Source organism: Homarus americanus, unplaced genomic scaffold (assembly GCF_018991925.1).
Source record: "Homarus americanus isolate GMGI-L3 unplaced genomic scaffold, GMGI_Hamer_2.0 scaffold45698, whole genome shotgun sequence".
Classification (NCBI taxonomy): domain Eukaryota; kingdom Metazoa; phylum Arthropoda; class Malacostraca; order Decapoda; family Nephropidae; genus Homarus; species Homarus americanus.
The window spans coordinates 3129007-3150110 of record NW_024735554.1 but is presented as its reverse complement, the minus strand read 5'-3'; the positions used below and the strand labels follow the sequence as shown (position 1 = coordinate 3150110).

The 21104-nt window shown below is 42.8% G+C and overlaps 1 protein-coding gene and 1 long non-coding RNA gene across 2 annotated transcripts; one reads left to right on the top strand and one right to left on the bottom strand.

Annotated features, from left to right (window-relative positions):
- The first annotated feature begins 504 nt into the window (after nt 1–504).
- Nucleotides 505–5399, top strand: LOC121871391. The gene is made up of 2 exons (XM_042373623.1): nt 505–682; nt 4395–5399. Exons 1-2 carry the CDS (start codon nt 521–523, stop codon nt 5211–5213), a joined length of 981 nt encoding a protein of 326 aa, XP_042229557.1. The 5' UTR covers nt 505–520; the 3' UTR covers nt 5214–5399.
- A 2700-nt stretch (nt 5400–8099) lies between these two features.
- LOC121871390 lies at nt 8100–12874 on the bottom strand. The gene is made up of 3 exons (XR_006089871.1): nt 12783–12874; nt 9913–10069; nt 8100–9441 (listed from the first exon to the last, which is right to left on the bottom strand). It is a non-coding gene; the product is annotated as an uncharacterized LOC121871390 (long non-coding RNA).
- Between the last annotated feature and the right edge of the window lie 8230 nt (nt 12875–21104).

Below are 21104 nucleotides of genomic sequence, written 5' to 3'. Positions count from 1 at the left end.
GGGTCGGTCATTGAGCCACATGTAGGCTCACTTGGGGACCCCGATGACAGGAGGAGTCCACCCTCTACAGCCCCAGAAGGGGTGCAAGGGGGAGCCGTGGCCCCTGCTGGAGACCCTGACTTCTGAGGTTTCTGCTTCTTCTTTGACGTGTCTTCAAGAAGAAAGTCGTCAGCATCACTGTCACCTACTGCCGCCGTTTCCAACGAACGGGAGCGTTTAACGGCGGGCATAGGGCACGTTGGCAACACTGCAGTCAGGTGGAGTGGTAATGACGTCACTGCTACGTCACACTATCACTTTGCGCATGCGCAAACTTGAAAAACTTTGCTCAGAGGGATCGGGTGGTAGGACCAGATGTTTTATCCTCAAAAAATGACAGTCCAAAAGTAAAACAAAAATATATGCCTCTGTGTTGATAACTGGGTCTTACTATAGTTGTCTGCACATGCGTAACTCAGGCTACGCACGTATGCGCGGCGTTCCTGGCAAGTGATAGGTCAGCAGTTGTATCCACTACAACATGTTGCGGGTCGTCTTGGCTCCCCCTGGGTTACTAGTGTTGGTGCTAGGGGTTACGTTAACGTTGGTCCCCTTCATTAGCGCTGTCATCGTGTGGGAGGATACTTCCCAGTGTGACGCTTATGGCACCTCCATCAAGTGTGACTTTCTCCACAGCCCTGAGGTTAGTAACTGACATTCATCCAAACACCTACTGCACTTCACGGCAGCCATGGGGCTGAAGCCGGCTTCGGTATCGGCTTCAGCTTCGAAGCCACTGGCCGGGCTTCGGATTTGCATCTTTACGCAGCCACGCTGATATTGTATTAATATATCAAATTAGTGGCGCATCCAAAGCGGCGCAATTTTGACTTGACAAGAAACATGGGTTGTCGTGTCGACACCAAAACTACTGACCACCATGTCGGTGACCAGTGCCGACATGAGAACATATTGTCACAGGTCAATCAAGTCATAATCTCCACCCCAGGTAGTGCCAGTACCATACATGAACTGAGAGCCACACTGGCATTACATTATTTACCCCTACTGGTCTATTCTCATAAGGACCTGACCTAAACGGTTGCTTCTCTGTAAGTTGGGACTGTACATTACTATGTTTATGCCTTATGGATAAAATAAACTTCGCGAAGTTAAATTGTTACTATAAGCAATCTTTTTTCAGGCTATAGGGAGAGTCAAAACTTACCCCGAGAGGAATCAGCTTAAAATAAAGTCAGCTTATCTGAAAGCCTTGCTGCAACTTAGATTACCATACATGTAAGGTAATCCAGTATATTATATAAATAATAATGTAAAGGTTTCATGAAGCCTTGTAAAGCTTGTCGCTTAGTCTATTGAAGTTACCTTTGTTTTAGGTGCTTCAGCTGGAGTGTTTTCACCGTTTCATATCTTTCGTAAGTTCCTTTAAATAGGTTCGGTTGACTTAAACCCCAAACGTATATTGCGTAATGTTATGAAACTTTGTGTCGTGTTTTCCTCTGTGCTTGTTCCTTATACTGTACTGTACTTGGTGTGTACAGTACGCGCTAACTATTGAAAGGCTCTATAGAGGGTCTACCTAAGTGAGGTAACATGCCGGTAATCGTCACGGCCAACAAGGTCTACATGATCACCATTTTTTGCTCGCCGTATGGTGTTGTACTCACATCATCAAAGGTCATAATATCAACATAAAAAGTCCTACATACGAAGTGCAGTACAAGCATTACAGCCCCCCCCCCCCAAAAAAAAAGATCATGCAGTTGTGAGAACAAAATAAATTCAAACGGATATAGACGTGTTTAATAATTAAAAAGTAAGGATCCATCCTTAACAAGAAGTATATACTATATATATTGCTGTGTGTGTGTGTGAGCGCGCGCGCGCGCGCGCGAGATGAGATACTGTAATTAATGTTAGTAAAGCACTTAAGGGACTTGAAATGAGCCAGCTGTGCAAACAATTTTCTCATAAGCGTTATCGCACAATTTTTTCCAGGACGCAATAAGCTTCAGTGTTGACTCAGTAAGAGGGGTGTGTTGGAATCAATACACCCGCGGATGCGGCTCTCAAAAGCATATACCCATCGATTTATCCCTTCATACGTTCACCAGCTCACGTGAATGTTTTTCCTGAGAATTCGACCCCCCAACCACTACCTTCTTAAACTACGAAAACAAACTAACAGAGAAGCTTGGGAACCAGGACACGCCGGAGTGGCATTATACTGTACAATTGTACCTCAGGATTTTTAAATGTCGATGAACCTGTGTAATTACTGAACTACAGCTACGCTATTAAAGACCTTTAGTTGTTAAAGCGCGGTATTAACATTCTAACATCAACATTAATAGAGTTAATGAGTCAGGCCTGAGACAGCCAATCACGGGCTTGGCGTAGTAATACTTAATAAAGGACACTGGAGTCGCTCTAGGGCAACTAAACCTTATCTTACTTTACCTGTTCTGAAGTATACCTATGCATATTTACCTGTCCTAATTTAATCTAATTTTACAATAATTAATTATTACAGTGATGATCACTTGAACTGTGTTGCGATTTTCTCAACTGTACAGTATGTGGCGTAGTATATAGTTCAACCAGTGTACTTATTACATAGTGTTTTTTGTACATTCGAGAACATGTCGAGCATTACACTGTACACCTTCATCCATGTTTCTGTTAACACAAGATTTATTGACTTGTCAAAATAAATTGAGATATATTATTTTTTTTTAACTCAAAACCCTTAAGTTTGACGTTAGCCATCACTGGTACTCGTAATATCCAAGATATCAAAACGATAATCATACTTTGATTTTTGTTTATAAAAACGCCCCACAAACGTAACTACACAGTTTGTCAAGTTATTAATCAAAACAACACTCGCAGGGGCGGGGGAAGTTTGACTAGTCACACTGGAGTGAGGTATCAGCGTTTCACTTCCACCTGTTTACACTGGCACACGGCTGGGATTTCCTCGACATTCTTTCTCTTGTTTACGTGGGGGGGGGGTGGGGGGGAATATCCTGGTCACCGGATATGTATAACCCCACGCATTTCCTGTTCATACCAATGGGCACCGCCAGTCCAACAATCTGAGAATGGGGCACACTGCCTCTTACTCTACCTGAGTATTAGTGTACTGACCACGGTCGTACATGGTAGTTAACGTAAAATCAGACGATTCATATTACGCTCAATAGCCCATAAAACATGTAGCTGTAACTTCTTTACGTCCCCCACTTGAGACGTCCGTTTTCTCACCGCGTCAGTACACCTCAGTCTTCCGTTTTCTCTCATGTACCTCAGAGACTTTGATAATTCTTAATGCCTCATATCATGTTCAGAGATTTGAAATTGAGAGAACTCGTAGCAATGGTTTTAAATTAGACAAATTTAGATTTAGGCACGAGATAGGTAAACATTGGTATGGAAATACAGTAGTGGATGAGTGGAACAAGTTACCAAACATCATCATTAACTCGAATACGCTGGATAGCTTCAAACATAGGTTGGATGGATCACTTACACAGGTTGTGAACATGTTGTAATATGTGATTCACTTACACAGGTTGTGAACATGTTGTAATGTGTGGTTCACTTACACAGGTTGTGAACATGTTGTCATGTGTGGTTCACTTACACAGGTTATGAACATGTTGTAATGTGTGATTCACTTACACAGGTTGTGAACATGTTGTTATGTGTGGTTCACTTACACAGGTTGTGAACATGTTGTAATGTGTGGTTCACTTACACAGGTTGTGAACATGTTGTAATGTGTGGTTCACTTACACAGGTTGTGAACATGTTGTCTTGTGTGGTTCACTTACACAGGTTATGAACATGTTGTAATGTGTGATTCACTTACACAGGTTGTGAACATGTTGTAATGTGTGCTACACTTACACAGGTTGTGAACATGTTGTAATGTGTGGTTCACTTACACAGGTTGCGAACATGTTGTTATGTGTGGTTCACTTACACAGGTTGTGAACATGTTGTAATGTGGTTGTGAACATGTTGTAATGTGTGGTTCACTTACACAGGTTGTGAACATGTTGTAATGTGTGGTTCACTTACACAGGTTGTGAACATGTTGTAATGTGTGGTTCACTTACACAGGTTGTGAACATGTTGTAATGTGTGGTTCACTTACACAGGTTGTGAACATGTTGTAATGTGTGGTTCACTTACACAGGTTGTGAACATGTTGTAATGTGTGGTTCACTTACACAGGTTGTGAACATGTTGTAATGTGTGGTTCACTTACACAGGTTGTGAACATGTTGTAATGTGTGGTTCACTTACACAGGTTGTGAACATGTTGTAATGTGTGGTTCACTTACACAGGTTGTGAACATGTTGTAATGTGTGGTTCACTTACACAGGTTGTGAACATGGATGATGCTGTGAACAAGTTCGAGGAGGTGTTAGTGTTGAACGTAAATGAGCTGCAGCTGCACCCTGGTGTGTGCAGCAGCCTGTACCTTCACCACATCAGACGTATCACATACACCAGCAGCAGCCAGCTGGACGCCTCGTGTCCCGGCAAAGCTCTACACCTGATGAACGTCACCATCGACTACGTTCCTCCCTTCCTCCACACCTTCACCATGCAGGACTCCCGCCTCACCCACACCTTCCTCTCCCAGCCTCACCTCAGTAAGCTTAAGCTGTCCACCTCCATAGTGGAACACATCGAGCTGGACTACCCCGTGGCCGGAGATGGACACGTCCGCCTACACAAGGTGAACCTCACCTCTCTCATCTCCCTCACGTTAACTGAACGCTCCAGGCTCTTCATCACTGACTCCGTCATCCACCAGATCCAACCCTCCGCCATCAAGCTGTCTGAGAACACCAGCGCAGAGATCATGAGGACAACTTTCCTCCAAAAAGACGAGGCCAAGATTGAGCTCCAGACGGACGCTACCATTACTATGGCCAACATCACGGGCTGGTTCACCATCGTCTACCACAGGAACAACACTTACAGGCAGGACCAAAGTGACGCTAGCACCTCCCCTGCACCGCTGTGTGTCCCCACAATATATCTCTCTCTCCTTCTGGTGCTCAGCTTATTAGTTAATGTGTGGGTAATGATTAAGGGAAAGTGTTCACCATGTTCACAGGTGAAGGAACGTACATGTTGGGAAGAACCCTCTTGCAAGGGCGAAGAAGGACAACAGCTGGGACCTTCAGACTGACCATTACGGCATTAGGGGCCTGTCCCACAATTGGTTTACCTCAAATCTGTCCAACAGTAAGCAGTATGTCTGCGATAATAATCACCAATCTGATTCCTCGCCAATCTTGTATGGCGTCGCCTAAGGTTCCATTCTCGGTACAGTACTGTTTTTGTTGTACTTAAACGACATAGTCCACGCCAGCACACTCATAAAATACAATTTATTTGCTGACGATAGTAATCTCTATGCCAACAACTCAGACCTCCATTCCTTGATGAGAACTATGAACACAGAATTGACTTAAGTCAGGACCTGGGTAATACGTAATAAACTGACCTTAAACCTCGAGAAAACCCACTACACGATCTTTCACAGAAGGAAAAACTTATCCCCAGACTTGGACTCCCTGTGCCTTGGTAATACAGTCCTCAAACGTGAACAAAATACTAAATTCCTCGGAGTTATTGCTGATGAGAAACTTAACTGGAGAAACCACATACAAGCCATTCACAGTAAAGTCAATAAACAGTGCTGTATCATGTATTACACTCTACAGTCACTCACTCTCACAGCAATGAAAGAAATCTATCATGGTCTTGTTTATCGACACCTGATACACTGTCACACAATATGGGGGGCCTCTGGCTGTTCAAAAACACAATCTCTGGTTGCTGCACAATAGAGAGTTGTATGGACAATGACCTACTTGAAAAAAAAAACAGATCACACAAACGAAAAATTTGCTAAATTGAAAATGTTAAAATTCAAAGATATTAACACCTACTGCTGTGCCCTCTTTGTTTATAATTCTGTCAATCGCTTGCTTGACAATAATTATTTCCAGTTCCGGAATAATCAGAGATACAACTTACGGCACCAAGAGCTGCTAAGACCACCCCCCACGCGTTCCTCTCAGTCCCAGACCTCCTTAAAATATCCTGGTGTGAAGGTGTGGAACAACTTACCCCCACCCATCCGAGCAAAGACTACGCATCCTTACTTTAAATCATCTTTTAAAAAATATATATTGTCTAAGTATTAATGTTTCTTGTAACACCTGCTATATTTACAGTAGCTGCTTTTATTGTAGCATCAAAACCGTTTTATCGGAAATTATCATATAAATAGATAAGAATTTACCATTGCAATAAATATATTTGCCAACTAGACATAATCCTGACAGCTCTGTCCTCTTGTTCAACCTTAATACTGTACAACCCATGTTGTACAGTACTGCTCCCCCATTATACTTATGTCTTTAAATACCACTGTAACTTATGTATTTATAAATAAAAAAGTAAATAAAAAAATAATAAATATAGAAAATAAATAAATATTAAAGTGATAGCCGTGGTAACATCATGAGATGTTCTTATTACCACCATGCTATTGTACTATTTCAGATGATACTAAATGTTACATAATGCTTCCTTGAGATAAATGCCTAAAAGAGAGCTCAGGCTCTCAACTGGCTCAATCATGTTAATATTGTTATTATTATCCAATCTGTATCTGTGTTTTTCTGGCTAAATAAACTGTCTCAATTCAATTGGTTATCTCTAATCTAAGGCTCCAAGGCCAGAGAAACACGTAACCTTTACCTCCCCGCACTACTGCTGCCCTTCCTCGGGTAAGGACAGTATGGTGCCAGTCAATGATTGATGTCCACCAATTTCTTAGTTATAATTATTTTCCAAATCCGACATATAACTTTAAGCTGATACACATTTTTAGGCGATTCAACTGCTCTTATATGCACATTATATTTCATGAAAGCATTAATAGGGTATAATGAAACCATATGCCGTCGTGTCACGTTTCGACCTAGCCTCGCACCGGGTAAACCAAAATGACCTCTTTACACTTATCGTTTTAATGTGGTGATTCTATTGGTATGGTGCTACGAAAGATACTGACAAGTAGTTGACAATGACGTGTAGGTGCGTTATGCCGTTATTAACAAAGAAGGTGGGTGGACAGAATATAAAGTGAAGAAGTTACTTCAGTGAAAACAAGCCTTTTCCAGAAGTCCAGTGCCCAATGCCGACTAAGCAAGACAAGTCTGCTGGCCCTGCTTGTTGTTGTGACCACTAATGGCAGGGGTTTATTTCTTTATGGCAAATTCTTGATCGAGATGAGTGATGGCCTAACTGAGTATTCTCCAGTTTGTAGTCGTAGTCAGTGATTTTTTATCTCTGTTAGTGGAATCGGTAAGCTGCGGTCTTGTACCTCATCTATTGGAAAGGAGGGGGAGGGGGTAGGCTTTTATAGACCCCCCCCCCCGTGGGGGTAAACATGGGGTGATGAAACACCACCCCTTAATAAACATAAAACACCTAAGGGACAAACGAGAGTCTGACAGCTATCAGACCCTTTCCGGGGCTGGTGAGTCACTAAGACTCATCACTCATCTGTGAATAGTCGAAGCCGTGCAATAAGGTGAAATTTGTGTGATGGACGGGTGCAGGAAGGATGTACCAACATCTTAGCTTAGGAGGAGTATGACAATCTGTTATCTAGTGACGCAAAGTTAGATTTTTTATGTAGTCGATGTTTAAATTCTTAGCAATCTATTCCACTAGTAGCAGTGGACACACCAGCTGACTATAAGAGTGACGACCTTAAGTGTTTAGACTTAAGGGACTTCATTTAATATACGTAAATTCTTGACCAATAATGCCCAAGATGTCGGAAAGTAGAATTCAGGCATATATAACCATTTTTATTTTCCATATCAGAATTATGACGGGTGAGGTATGCCAGATTTAATTCCCTTGTTACTCCTGGCAACTTGTCAAGCTTAAATATTTCATGAAATTGCAAGTCTTTGACTTAGCTGGGCTTCAGGAAATTGTATTAATATGGTTTGTATAAAAGACTAACTAAAGGAAAGAAATACATTAGTTTGAGAGGTGATTCTTTACTCAAAAAGTGACACCAGCTGGAGTCCTACTGTGTTCAACTGGGAGAACTGTCAACAGAAACTACACACAAACTTACAGTACGAGAGATAAAGATGAAATTATTAATTTTAAACTTTTAGAGATCTACTAGTGGTACTCTGTTTTACGGAAGAAATTTTTATTGAACGATACAATTCGTGCTTTGACACAATATTTACAACACAAAATACCTACAAGTTGCATAAGAGAATGCCTCAGCTCAGAGTGTGAGCGCTACGTGGCTACTGTGCCCCGCCTGAGGGCTCTACCATGTGGAGCGGCGCGTGGTGGAAAGAACTAAATTTCAGTGTCTTCATGGTTCCACACACAGCAAGTAGCACGTTCCACTGTTTTGATTGACTTTCAGGAAGCAGCAGTAATGTCAGTAGCATCTTCTAGTGTCTTGACTGACTTTCAGGAAGCAGCAGTAATGTCAGTCACATCGTTAGTCGTCATGATTGAGTTTAAGAAGGAAGAGTGACGAGGGTACAGTGGAATGTTATCTTGATTGCCCTTCACGAAGAAGCAGTGATGCCAACAGCAGATTCTGATGTCTTGATTGCCTATTAAGGAACATAAGTAACGTCAGTAGTGAGACAGTCAGTAACGTATTCTGTTCTCAGGAGTGACCTCAAGGAAGCAGTAGTTGCGGCAGATACCTTGTGTGGTGGTTATTCAGCTTCAGACAACAGAGAAGACTCCATTAACTGTGTCGTTGTCTTGTTACTTTGAGGAGAGACGACAGCCGATGGGGATACTGTTGGTGCGCTGCTGGAAGTCAGAAGTCATGAGCATTATTACACTGTCTTGCTGCAGTGGCGGAGACGGGCAAGAACAGCATGGAACAAGGTGAGTGACTGTGTAAACAAGATTCGTGATGAACTGTATGGACATGTCTGAGAAACATGTGTTACTATAAGACATGGGGGCGTGTCTGCTTCATCGTATGGCTGTGAAGAGCTCACTGAAGATGTGTTGGAACGGGGAACATGCAGAATAATAAGGACTGGGGGGGGAGGGGGGGATAGCATCATTGTGATGATTATGGCAAAGCGAAGAATACGATCACTTTAGAACCCCGGTAGAAGGTATTGATGGCTGGCTTGGTGAGCCGTGTGAGGTGGACTCGGCATCAGTAAACCTAAGTTGGAAGGAACTCAGCGGCAGTAGATGACTTGGCGAGACGGTGACGATCTGTGGTGGTGGTCGGCGCTGGTCTTCAGGCAGCCAGAAGGCCACAGTTGGCTATGGTGATCGTCTTAGTGGGTCGATAGACGCTGGTGGAGTCTCCCAGCTGAGTCATCCTGTGGGTTACAAATACGACTTACTTACTGGAAGGAGGATCAAAACAACCATATTCTTAACAGAGCTGGAGAACCTGTTGCCAATGAATCCCAGCGTAATGTGTCTTGTAGCATCGAGCCGTTCAACCAGCGGGTCAAATGTCCTCCTTGGTTATGGGCAAATTGTTACTAAGAATCTGTTAACACTCAAGAAACACTTTCCCTGTGTTACTGTTGATTCATATAATAAATATCTTTAATATAATTTTAAGGCGGGTCTAATGATTGAAGATAGACATGAAACAAAACAAAAGGTCAAGATAAAAATGGTTCCAACAATATATCATGACCATCACAGTAAACGCTCATCTACAGTGACCAAAACAATATCGTGGTGATATTTTAACATTAGGTATAGTTTCAATAATGTTTCCCTGGAATATGAATATATATATCAACAACATGCTCTTCAAAAAATAAATAAATACATACTTATCGACCAGATCAAGACCATCTATGACGTAGGCGAAGACGTGGGTGTAACTGTACTTCTTGACGTGAATGAAGAACTGGGAGCCCACCATCAGGCTGCCTTTGTCGTTGGTCGACATACACAGCATCTCCACCGCTCCTGGCCGAGGCTCCAGCTCTGCCGACACCAACCGTCATTACCTCAGTGACCCGTCAAGTGTGGAACAACGGGTGTGGCCCGTCAGTTGTGGGGTATCAAATGTGGCCTGTCAGGTGTGGGACATCAGGTTCGGTCCGTCAGGTGTGGCCTGCCAGGTGTGGGCTGTCAAGTGTGGGGTAACAGATGTGCCCTGTCAGGTGTGGGGCCCATCAGGTGTGGCCTGTCAGGTGTGGGGCACCAGGTGTGGCCTGTCAGGTGTGGGACATCAGGTTCGGTCCGTCAGGTGTGGGCTGTCAAGTGTGGGGTAACAGATGTGCCCTGTCAGGTGTGGGGCCCGTCAGGTGTGGCCTGTCAGGTGTGGGGCACCAGGTGTGGCCTGTCAGGTGTGAGGCACCAGGTGTGGCCTGTCAGGTGTATATGGTAGGCCTGGGTGTAGCAAGAGGCCGCCCTCCTCGTAAGAAGTAGACCATATGGTTTAAAAGCCTCAGGGTCCAAGAATGATAAAGTAAATATATGAATTGCAAACTCGTGTGCCCCCAGGCCATATACTATACTGTACGAGTGAAATAAAAACAGAGGATTAAGACTCGACCCAGACACAGATATGAACAGCCTCATGTGAACTAAGAAGTCTGGTGTTCAGCTCTTGGGAAGAACACGTCTTTTGAACAAATTGACTAATGAGAAAAGAGTAAATAGCCATTAACATATTAGGGACAGTAAACTACCAACGTATGATTGGTCTAGTCATGATATGGGAGGAGTTATGTTATATGTGGGAAGAGTTATGCCATGTGTGGGAGGAGTTATGCCATATGTGGGAGGAGTTATGTTATACGTGGGAGGAGTTATGTTATATGTGGGAGGAGTTATGTTGTATGTGGGAGGAGTTATGCCATGTGTGGGAGGAGTTATGCCATATGTGGGAGGAGCATGTTATACGTGGGAGGAGTTATGTTATATGTGGGAGGAGTTATGTTATATGTGGGAGGAGTTACGTTGTATGTGGGAGGAGTTGCCATATGTGGGAGGAGTTATGTTATATGTGGGAGGAGTTATGTTGTATGTGGGAGGAGTTATGCCATATGTGGGCGGTGCTCTGATTTTCACCATTTGAGAGATTCTTGAGCATTATTGGTAAGGCTGTGTCCTCTTACCTCCCCCGTGCTGTCTGTCTGTCTCTCTGTCTGTCTGTCTCTCTCCAGTAAATTAAAATCTAGTGAGTCGTTGAACTAAACTATTTTGGTGACTTACTAGCATGGTGACTTACTATCTTGGTGACTTACTATCTTGGTGACTTACTATCTTGGTGACTTACTATCTTGGTGACTTACTATCTTGGTGACTTACTAGCATGGTGACTTACTATCTTGGTGACTTACTATCTTGGTGACTTACTAGCATGGTGACTTACTATCTTGGTGACTTACTATCTTGGTGACTTACTAGCATGGTGACTTAATATCTTGGTGACTTACTATCTTGGTGACTTACTAGCATGGTGACTTACTAGCATGGTGACTTACTATCTTGGTGACTTACTAGCATGGTGACTTACTATCTTGGTGACTTACTATCTTGGTGACTTACTAGCATGGTGACTTACTATCTTGGTGACTTACTAGCATGGTGACTTACTATCTTGGTGACTTACTAGCATGGTGACTACTATCTTGGTGACTTACTATCTTGGTGACTTACTAGCATGGTGACTTACTAGCATGGTGACTTACTATCTTGGTGACTTACTATCTTGGTGACTCTACTAGCATGGTGACTTACTATCTTGGTGACTTACTAGCATGGTGACTTACTATCTTGGTGACTTACTAGCATGGTGACTTACTAGCATGGTGACTTACTATCTTGGTGACTTACTAGCATGGTGACTTACTATCTTGGTGACTTACTAGCATGGTGACTTACTATCTTGGTGACTTACTATCTTGGTGACTTACTAGCATGGTGACTTACTATCTTGGTGACTTATTATCTTAGTGACTTACTATCTTGGTGACTTACTATCTTGGTGACTTACTATCTTGGTGACTTACTATCTTGGTGACTTACTAGCATGGTGACTTACTATCTTGGTAACTTACTATCTTGGTGACTTACTAGCATGGTGACTTACTATCATGGTGACTTACTATCATGGTGACTTACTATCTTGGTGACTTACTATCTTGGTGACTTACTATCTTGGTGACTTACTATCTTGGTGACTTACTAGCATGGTGACTTAGTATCTTGGTGACTTACTATCTTGGTGACTTACTAGCATGGTGACTTAGTATATTGTTTATCTGACCATAAGCTAATGCCATGACTGAATAACTTCAGCTTGTATTCTGTAAGTGTTGAGTGCTGTGGTGATCAACTAACTTGTATAAGCAGCTGGCTTGTTCAAACTTCTACATCGTTATCTTCCTTTCTTACTACCCCCACCAATTCCCCATATCTCTTTTCTTTCCCAGCTTCTCCTTCCTCCGTCACCATAGGGCCTCTCTCTCTCAACTGTGATCTGGGTGTATAAAGTACTGCTGGAGAGCGGGAGGTTACAGGAGTTCAGGTTACAATGTGCTCGTCCTCTGCCGCATGCATGTGGATTGAGTCTGGGGTAGCTGTGTGTGTGTCCTGCCTGACTGACGACCGAGGAACAACTCAACTGGACACATAGATTATACAATTTGGGTCGTAGTCGGCCAGTTTACCTGTGGTGCTACAATACCTGTGGTCTCAGCGCTGATGAGCTCGTCATCACCCAGGGCAGCACGCCCGCCCTCTCCGTCGTTGGATTGAAATCTCCTCCCTGAGCCACCAACAGGGAGACACGGAACACCTGACTGCCGCGGTATCCGAACCCCTGACCCCGTACACAGCAGAGTGAAGTTCTCCACATAGCTTGGGTGCCATGTCTGGCCTCAGCTCAATAACCACCCGTGCTGTTTGCTGCGGAGGTAAGGAGTCATAACGTACATGAAAATGAAGGTTTAATTACTTCAAAATATATTGAACGTATGTTAAGTGTTTTTAAGGTACAGCACTCAGTTTCCTGCCACCAAATAGTACTGTAATGTTGACCAAACTTTAGTTAGGGTAGTTTAGTCTTTATAAAGGTTTGGTTTGGTTGATCCATCTTGGGTTGGGTGAGGTTTTCATCAGGTTACGTTAAGCAAGGATAGATTATTGTGTGTTAAATCTGGGATAAACTGACTTTTCCTTCAACGCTCTGCAGTTCTGAACCAATAATCAACATAATAATCACAACATTCAACATATATAACATAAGTAAGGGAGATAAGATAACGATTCGAAAGTTTGACCAAATGAAGTTGTATTTTTGTGAAGCTAAGATATTTAATGTGTGTGTGTGTGTGTGTGTGGATTGTATGATACACTCACCTGTATGCCCTCGATGCTCAGGTCAAGGAAGACTCTAGGAGAGGCTGTATGGTGGGGATGGGCGCCCAGGCTGAGGGCGGGCCGCAACATGGCCACCTTGTTAGCCCCTGCCGTTGGCCAGACGTCTGCTGCTGTAGTGGCCCGCCAGGCTCTGACTGCGACGGTCCACAGCCTCAGGCCGGGCTACTGGGCGACCTGCTGCCCACACTATCCCGTCAACACTATACCCCCACCATCCTACCACCATAACCCTTCACCATGGTAACACTATAAGCCTTCACCATGGTAACACTATAAGCCTTCACCATGGTAACACTATAACATTTCACCATGGTAACTCTATAAGCCCTCACCATGGTAACACCATAACCTTCACCATGGTAACACTATAAGCCTTCACCATGGTAACACTATAAGCCTTCACCATGGTAACACTATAAGCCTTCACCATGGTAACACTATAAGCCTTCACCATGGTAACACTATAAGCCTTCACCATGGTAACACTGTAAGCCTTCACCATGGTAACACTATAAGCCTTCACCATGGTAACACTGTAGCCTTCACCATGGTAACACTATAAACCTTCACCATGGTAACACTTAAGCCTTCACCATGGTAACACTATAAGCCTTCACCATGGTAACACTATAACCTCACCATGGTAACACTATAAGCTTCTCACCATGGTAACATCTATAAGCCTTCACCATGGTAACACTATGCTTCACCATGGTAACACTATAGCCTTCACCATGGTAACACTATAAGCCTTCACCATGGTAACACTATAAGCCTTCACCATGGTAACACTATAAGCCTTCACCATGGTAACACTATAGCCTTCACCATGGTAACACTATAAGCCTTCACCATGGTAACACTATAAGCCTTCACCATGGTAACACTTAAGCCTTCACCATGGTAACACTATAACCCTTCACCATGGTAATATAAGCCTTCACCATGGTAACACTATAAGCCTTCACCATGGTAACACTATAACCCTTACCATGGTAACATTAAGTCTTCACCATGGTAACACTATAAGCCTTCACCATGGTAACACTATAACCCTTCACCATGGTAACACTATAAGCCTTCACCATGGTAACACTATAAGCCTCACCATGGTAACACTATAAGCCTTCACCATGGTAACATAAGCCTTCACCATGGTAACACTATAGCCTTCACCATGGTAACACTATAGCCTCACCATGGTAACACTATAGCCTCACCATGGTAACACTAAAGCCTTCACCTGGTACACTATAAGCCTTCACCATGGTAACACTATAAGCCTTCACCATGGTAACACTATAAGCCTTCACCATGGTAACACTATAAGCCTTCACCATGGTAACACTGTAAGCCTTCACCATGGTAACACTATGTCCTCACCATGGTAACACTATAAGCCTTCACCATGGTAACACTATAACCTTTACCATGGTAACACTATAAGCCTTCACCATGGTAACACTATAAGCCTTCACCACGCTATTAACACTGGCTAGAGAATAAGATAATTAAACAATGTCCTTTACAAGCCTTGGGTTACCTGCACTCTCGCCCTACAATGTTTTGGTTCATTCATGTCTGAAATGTCTACTGTCCACGTCTGCTTGTTGCCAGCCTGTAAAAGTGTCCGTGTGGGTCGGCAACAGAATGTTTTGACACCAGCCAGGATATTGTTTTCAGCCAATAGGTGAAGTAAAGTAGTTTGGTGTACAAAACTCAATATCCTGGGTGATACTGGACACACCAAAGACTGGAAGGTTAGAGACAGACTAAGAAAGGTGGCAAACATTGTACTGCGTCTGAAAGTGTGTTGTTAGTCGTGATATTGAATGTTTGTGGTAGATTAATGATTCATGCCCGTATATTATGGGTAAATTACCTTAATAACAAAGATTAGAGTGGATCTACAGGATGATGTAAAACGCCCGCTGTCAGCCAAGAGGAACACTTTTACAGGCCGGTAACAAGTAGAAATGGCAGCTAGACACCACTTCAAAATACAGTATATAGAGTCAAACCTGAAAACCCCTTTGGGACGAGAGTACAGCCAACACCTACAGTATATCAGGAACCTTCTAGATTTCAACTCAAAAGGTCTATTAGTGATTTTTCTACCTATTCTTATTGTAAAAATATTTATTTAAATTTAGGAGGAATAATTTAAATATTGATAAAATATTCACACTACTTTAAAAATGGCGGGAACAATACGAGACAAGAGTACTGTAGGAAGTAATTGGGATGGAAGAGACCTCGGTGTTACTGTTACTTCATGTGTTACTGTTACTTTGTGTTACTGTTGTTTACAGTGTTACTGTCATTTGTGGTACTGTTACTTAAAGTGTTACTGTTACTTCAAGTGTTATTGTTACTTCATGTTACTGTTATTTTATGTTACTGTTACTTCAAGTGTTACTGTTATTATCGTTTTACTGTTACTGTGTTACTGTTACTGTGTTACTGTTACTTCAGGCGTTACTGTTCATTCCTGAAAATAATTTTTTGTTGCAATTAAAAATTATGAACTTTACTTAACGACACAACCATGACACAAAATATAGAAGAGTTTTAGGCTTTAACTGACAGCACTCTATGACACCTCAGGGCAAGACTTTCAAAGGATCGTACAAATAATGTTACTCGTGTCCCAAGATATAAGAATGCTAATAGATTGACTGTTCTTCAACACAACAGGGGAGATCAAACACAAGTACCTGTTCCGTCTACTCACCCAAGCGACCCCCAGGTTGTCAAAGACTTATGATATATGAAACAGGACGGTGTGAACGGATGGAGGTTATGATATAGGAACAACAGTGTGTCCTCGTGACCACTGTCTACATTGAGATGAAGCAACCATCGATGACATAAATTTTACGCATAAATGTGAGGATGTTGAAACTTGCCAGTTACCACACCACCATCTATTAAAGTTGTTATTTTCTTCTGCGTTTTGTTCAGTTTGAATTATAATAACCTCACAATAAAAGGCGAAGTGTGTGTTATGGATGGCCGTACTGAAATCACCTACCCTGGTGTAACGACGATTCTGTACAACGTTTGGCAAGGAACCACCAACCCGGAAGAGACTTGTACTCATGGATGAAGCATTTGAGGAGACTGGACACCGAGATCGCCTCAACTTACCCTCTGATTTTTCTTTGGGGTTAAAAGTCCAAAATGTACTCCGTCACCCCTCGATGAGGGAGTGAATTGCGTACTGTTGTGATTTAGTCTGTGCTACGGACGGCCTGTTGAAGGTCTACCGTACCACCCTAGTGATATGTACCGTACCCTAGTGATATGTTCCGTACCCTATGATATGTTCCAATCCTAGTGATATGTACCATACCCTAGTGATATGTTCCGTACCCTGTGATATGTTCCATCCTAGTGATATGTACCGTACCCTAATGATATGTACTGTACCCTAGTGATATGTTCCGTACCCTAGTGATATGTACTGCAATCCTAGTGATATGTACCGTACCCTAGTGATATGTTCCGTACCCTAGTGATATGTACCGAACCTAGTGATATGTACCGTACCCTAGTGATATGTTCCGTACCCTAGTGATATACTGCACCCTAGTGATATGTACCGTACCCTAGTGATATGTACTGTACCCTAGTGATATGTACCGTACCCTATGATATGTACCACTGCACCTCAGTGATATGTACCTGTACCCTAGTGATATGCACCGCACCAGTGATATGTTCCGTACCCTAGTGATATACTGCAAACCCTAGTGATAATGTACCGTACCCTAGTGATATGTACCGTACCCTAGTGATATGTACCGTACCCTAGTGATATTTTACCGTACCCTAGTGATATGTACCGTACCCTAGTGATATGTACCGTACCCTAGTGATATGTACCAGTACCCTAGTGATATGTACCGTACCCTAGTGATATGTACCGTACCCTAGTGATATGTTCCGTACCCTAGTGATATGCACCATCTAGTGATATGTACCGTACCCTAGTGATATGTTCCGCATCTAGTGATATGTACCGTACCCTAGTGATATGTACCGTACCCTAGTGATATGTTCCGTACCCTAGTGATATGTACCGTACCCAGTGATATGTACCGTACCCTAGTGATATGTACCGTACCCTAGTGATATGTACCGCACTCAGTGATATGCACGTACCTAGTGATATGTACCGTACCCTAGTGATATGTACCGAAAATTTAGTGATATGTACTGCACCCTAGTGATATGTACTGCACCAGTGATATGTACCGCAACCTAGTGATATGTACCGTACCCTAGTGATATTGTACCGTACCCTAGTGATATGCAACCGTACCAAGTGATATGTACTGCATTTCCTAGTGATATGTACCGTACCCTAGTGATATGTACCGTACCCTAGTGATATGTACCGGCATACCTAGTGATATGCAATTGCACCTAGTGATATGTACCGCACCTTCAGTGATATGTACCGTACCCTAGTGATATGTACCGTACCCTAGTGATATGTACTGCAACCTAGGTGATATGTACCGTACCCTAGTGATATGTACCGTACCCTAGTGATATAACTGCACCCTAGTGATATGTACCACCCTAGTGATATGTACCGTACCCTAGTGATATGCACCTACCCTAGTGATATGCCCCGCACCCTAGTGATATGTACCCATTCTAGTGATATGTACCGTACCCTAGTGATATGCACTGCACCTCAGTGATATGCAACCGTACCCTAGTGATATGTGTCAAACCCTAGTGATATGTACTGCACCTAGTGATATGTACCGTACCCTAGTGATATGTACCGTACCCTAGTGATATGTACTACCCTAGTGATATGTACCGCACTTAGTGATATGTACTGTACCCTAGTGTGATATGTACATAATCTCAGTGATATGTACCGCACTCCAGTAATATGTACCGCACCCTAGTGATATGTACCGCACCCCAGTGATATAATCGCATTCTGTGATATGTGCACCAATTCTAGTGATATGTACCGCACTTAGTGATATGTACCGCACCTAGTGATATGCACCGCACTGCGATATGTACTGCACCTAGTGATATGTTCCGCACTTAGTGATATCATGTGCATCCCTAGTGATATGTACCGTACCCTAGTGATATGTACTGCAATTCTAGTGATATGTACCGCACCTAGTGATATGTACCGCATTCTAGTGATATGTACCGCACCCCTAGTGATATGCGACCGCACCTAGTGATATGTACTGCACTCCTAGTGATATATAACGTACCCTAGTGATATGTACCGCACCCTATGATATACCGTACCCTAAGTGATATGTACCGCAATAGTGATATACTGCACCTAGTGATATGTACCGCACCTAGTGATATGCAATCGCACTTGCGATATGTACCGCACCTAGTGATATGCACCGCACCCTAGTGATATGTACCGTACCCTAGTGATATATACCGCACCAGTGATACGTACCGCATCCTAGTGATATGCACCGCATTTCTAGTGATATGTACTGCACCCCAGTGATATGTACCGCACCCTAGTGATATGCATGTACCGCACCCTAGTGATATGTACCGTACCCTAGTGATATGTACTGCGTACCCTAGTGATATGTACCGTACCCTAGTGATATGTTCCAACCCTAGTGATATGTAACCGCACCCCAGTGATATGTACCGCAATCCTAGTGATATGCACCGTACCCTAGTGATATGTTCCGCACTTAGTGATATGTGTAACTGCAATTTAGTGATATGTACCGTACCTAGTGATATGTACTGTACTCCTAGTGATATGTACCATACCCTAGTGATATGTACCGTACCTAGTGATATGTTCCGTACCCTAGTGATATGTACTGCACCCTAGTGATATGTACTGCAATTTAGTGATATATAAATTGCAATCTAGTGATATGTACCGTACCCTAGTGATATACCGTACCCTAGTGATATGTACCAAACCCTAGTGATATGTAACTGTACCCTAGTGATATGTATCACTGCACCCTAGTGATGTGTACCGCACTAGTGATATGTACCGTACCTAGTGATATGTACCGTACCCTAGTGATATGTACCGTACCCTAGTGATATATGTACCGTACCCTGTGATATGTACCGCACCCTAGTGATAAGTTACGGCACCCTAAAGATATGTACGCACCAGTGATGTACCGTACCCTATTGATATGTTCCGCACCCTAGTGATATGTACCGTACCCTAGTGATATGTTCCGTACCCTAGTGATATGCACCGTACCCTAGTGATATGTACCACTAGTGATATATGCAATCGCACCCTAGTGATATGTACCGCAATTCTAGTGATATGTACCGCAACCCTAGTGATATGTACCAAATTCTAGTGATATGTACCGCACTTAGTGATATGTTCCGTACCCTAGTGATATGCACCGCAACCTAGTGATATGTACCGCACCCTAGTGATATGTTCCGTACCCTAGTGGATATGTACCGCACCACTAGTGATAGCAATCGCAACCTAGTGATATAACCACGCACCCTAGGATATGTACGCACCCTAGTGATATGCACCGTACCCTAGTGATATGTACCTACACCAGTGATATGTACCGTACCCTATGATATGTACTGTACCCTAGGATATGTTCCGTACCCTAGTGATATATGTACTGCACTAGTGATAAAATATACCCTAGTGATATGTAACTGCACCCTTAGTGATATGAACTGTACCCTAGTGATATGTACTGCACCCTAGTGATATATCCCGCAAAATTTAGCGATATGTACTGCACCCTATGATATGTTCCAGTAACCTAGTGATATGACCGTACCCTAGTGATATGTACTGCATACCCTAGTGATATGTTCCGTACCCTAGTGATATGCAACCGCTAACCCTAGTGATATGCACCGTAACTCCTAGTGAATATGTACCTGACCCTAGTGATATATGTACCGACCCTAGTGATATGCACTGCACCCTAGTATATGTACCGAACCCTAGTGATATGTACCGTAACCTAGTGATATGTACTCAGTACCTAGTGATAGTAATGCACCCTAGTTATGTTTTAACTGCACCTAGATATGTACCACACCCTAGTGATATGTACCCTAGTGATATGTACTGCACCCTAAGTGATATGTACAGTGATATGCACTGCACTTAGTGATAAATGTACCTCAGTGATATGTACTGTACCCTAGTGATATGTACCATACCCTGAGTGATATGTACTGTACCCTAGTGATATGTACTGCACCTAGTGATAAAATCGTACCCTAGTGATATGTACAGACTTCAGTGATATGTACCGCACCTTAGTGATATGTACCAGACTAGTGATATATAAGTTCCAGACACCAAATTAAACTCAAGCATAATGTTCGAGCTCTGTGAATATTCCCCAGCTGGCATTATTCAACAAGGCTTCAAAGTGGTTTAATTTTAACGTGGACACCTTATATTTTGGATGTTGTTTTAGTTAAGTCAATCATTAAGGACATTCTTACATCTGTTATGAGAAATATTTATCGCCTGAACCTCTGAGAATCTGAACCCTTGCATTAACATTGTTGAAATTGTTCATAAGACTCGATACTCTTGTCTAGCAATACGTAACTGAATCTTAGCGACAATGAT

Coding starts and splice junctions, on each gene's coding strand:
- LOC121871391 (XM_042373623.1), top strand. CDS start 521: ATGTTGCGGGTCGTCTTGGCTCCCCCTGGGTTACTAGTGTTGGTGCTA. Junction 683..4,394: donor ACTTTCTCCACAGCCCTGAG/GTTAGTAACTGA, acceptor TCACTTACACAG/GTTGTGAACATGGATGATGC.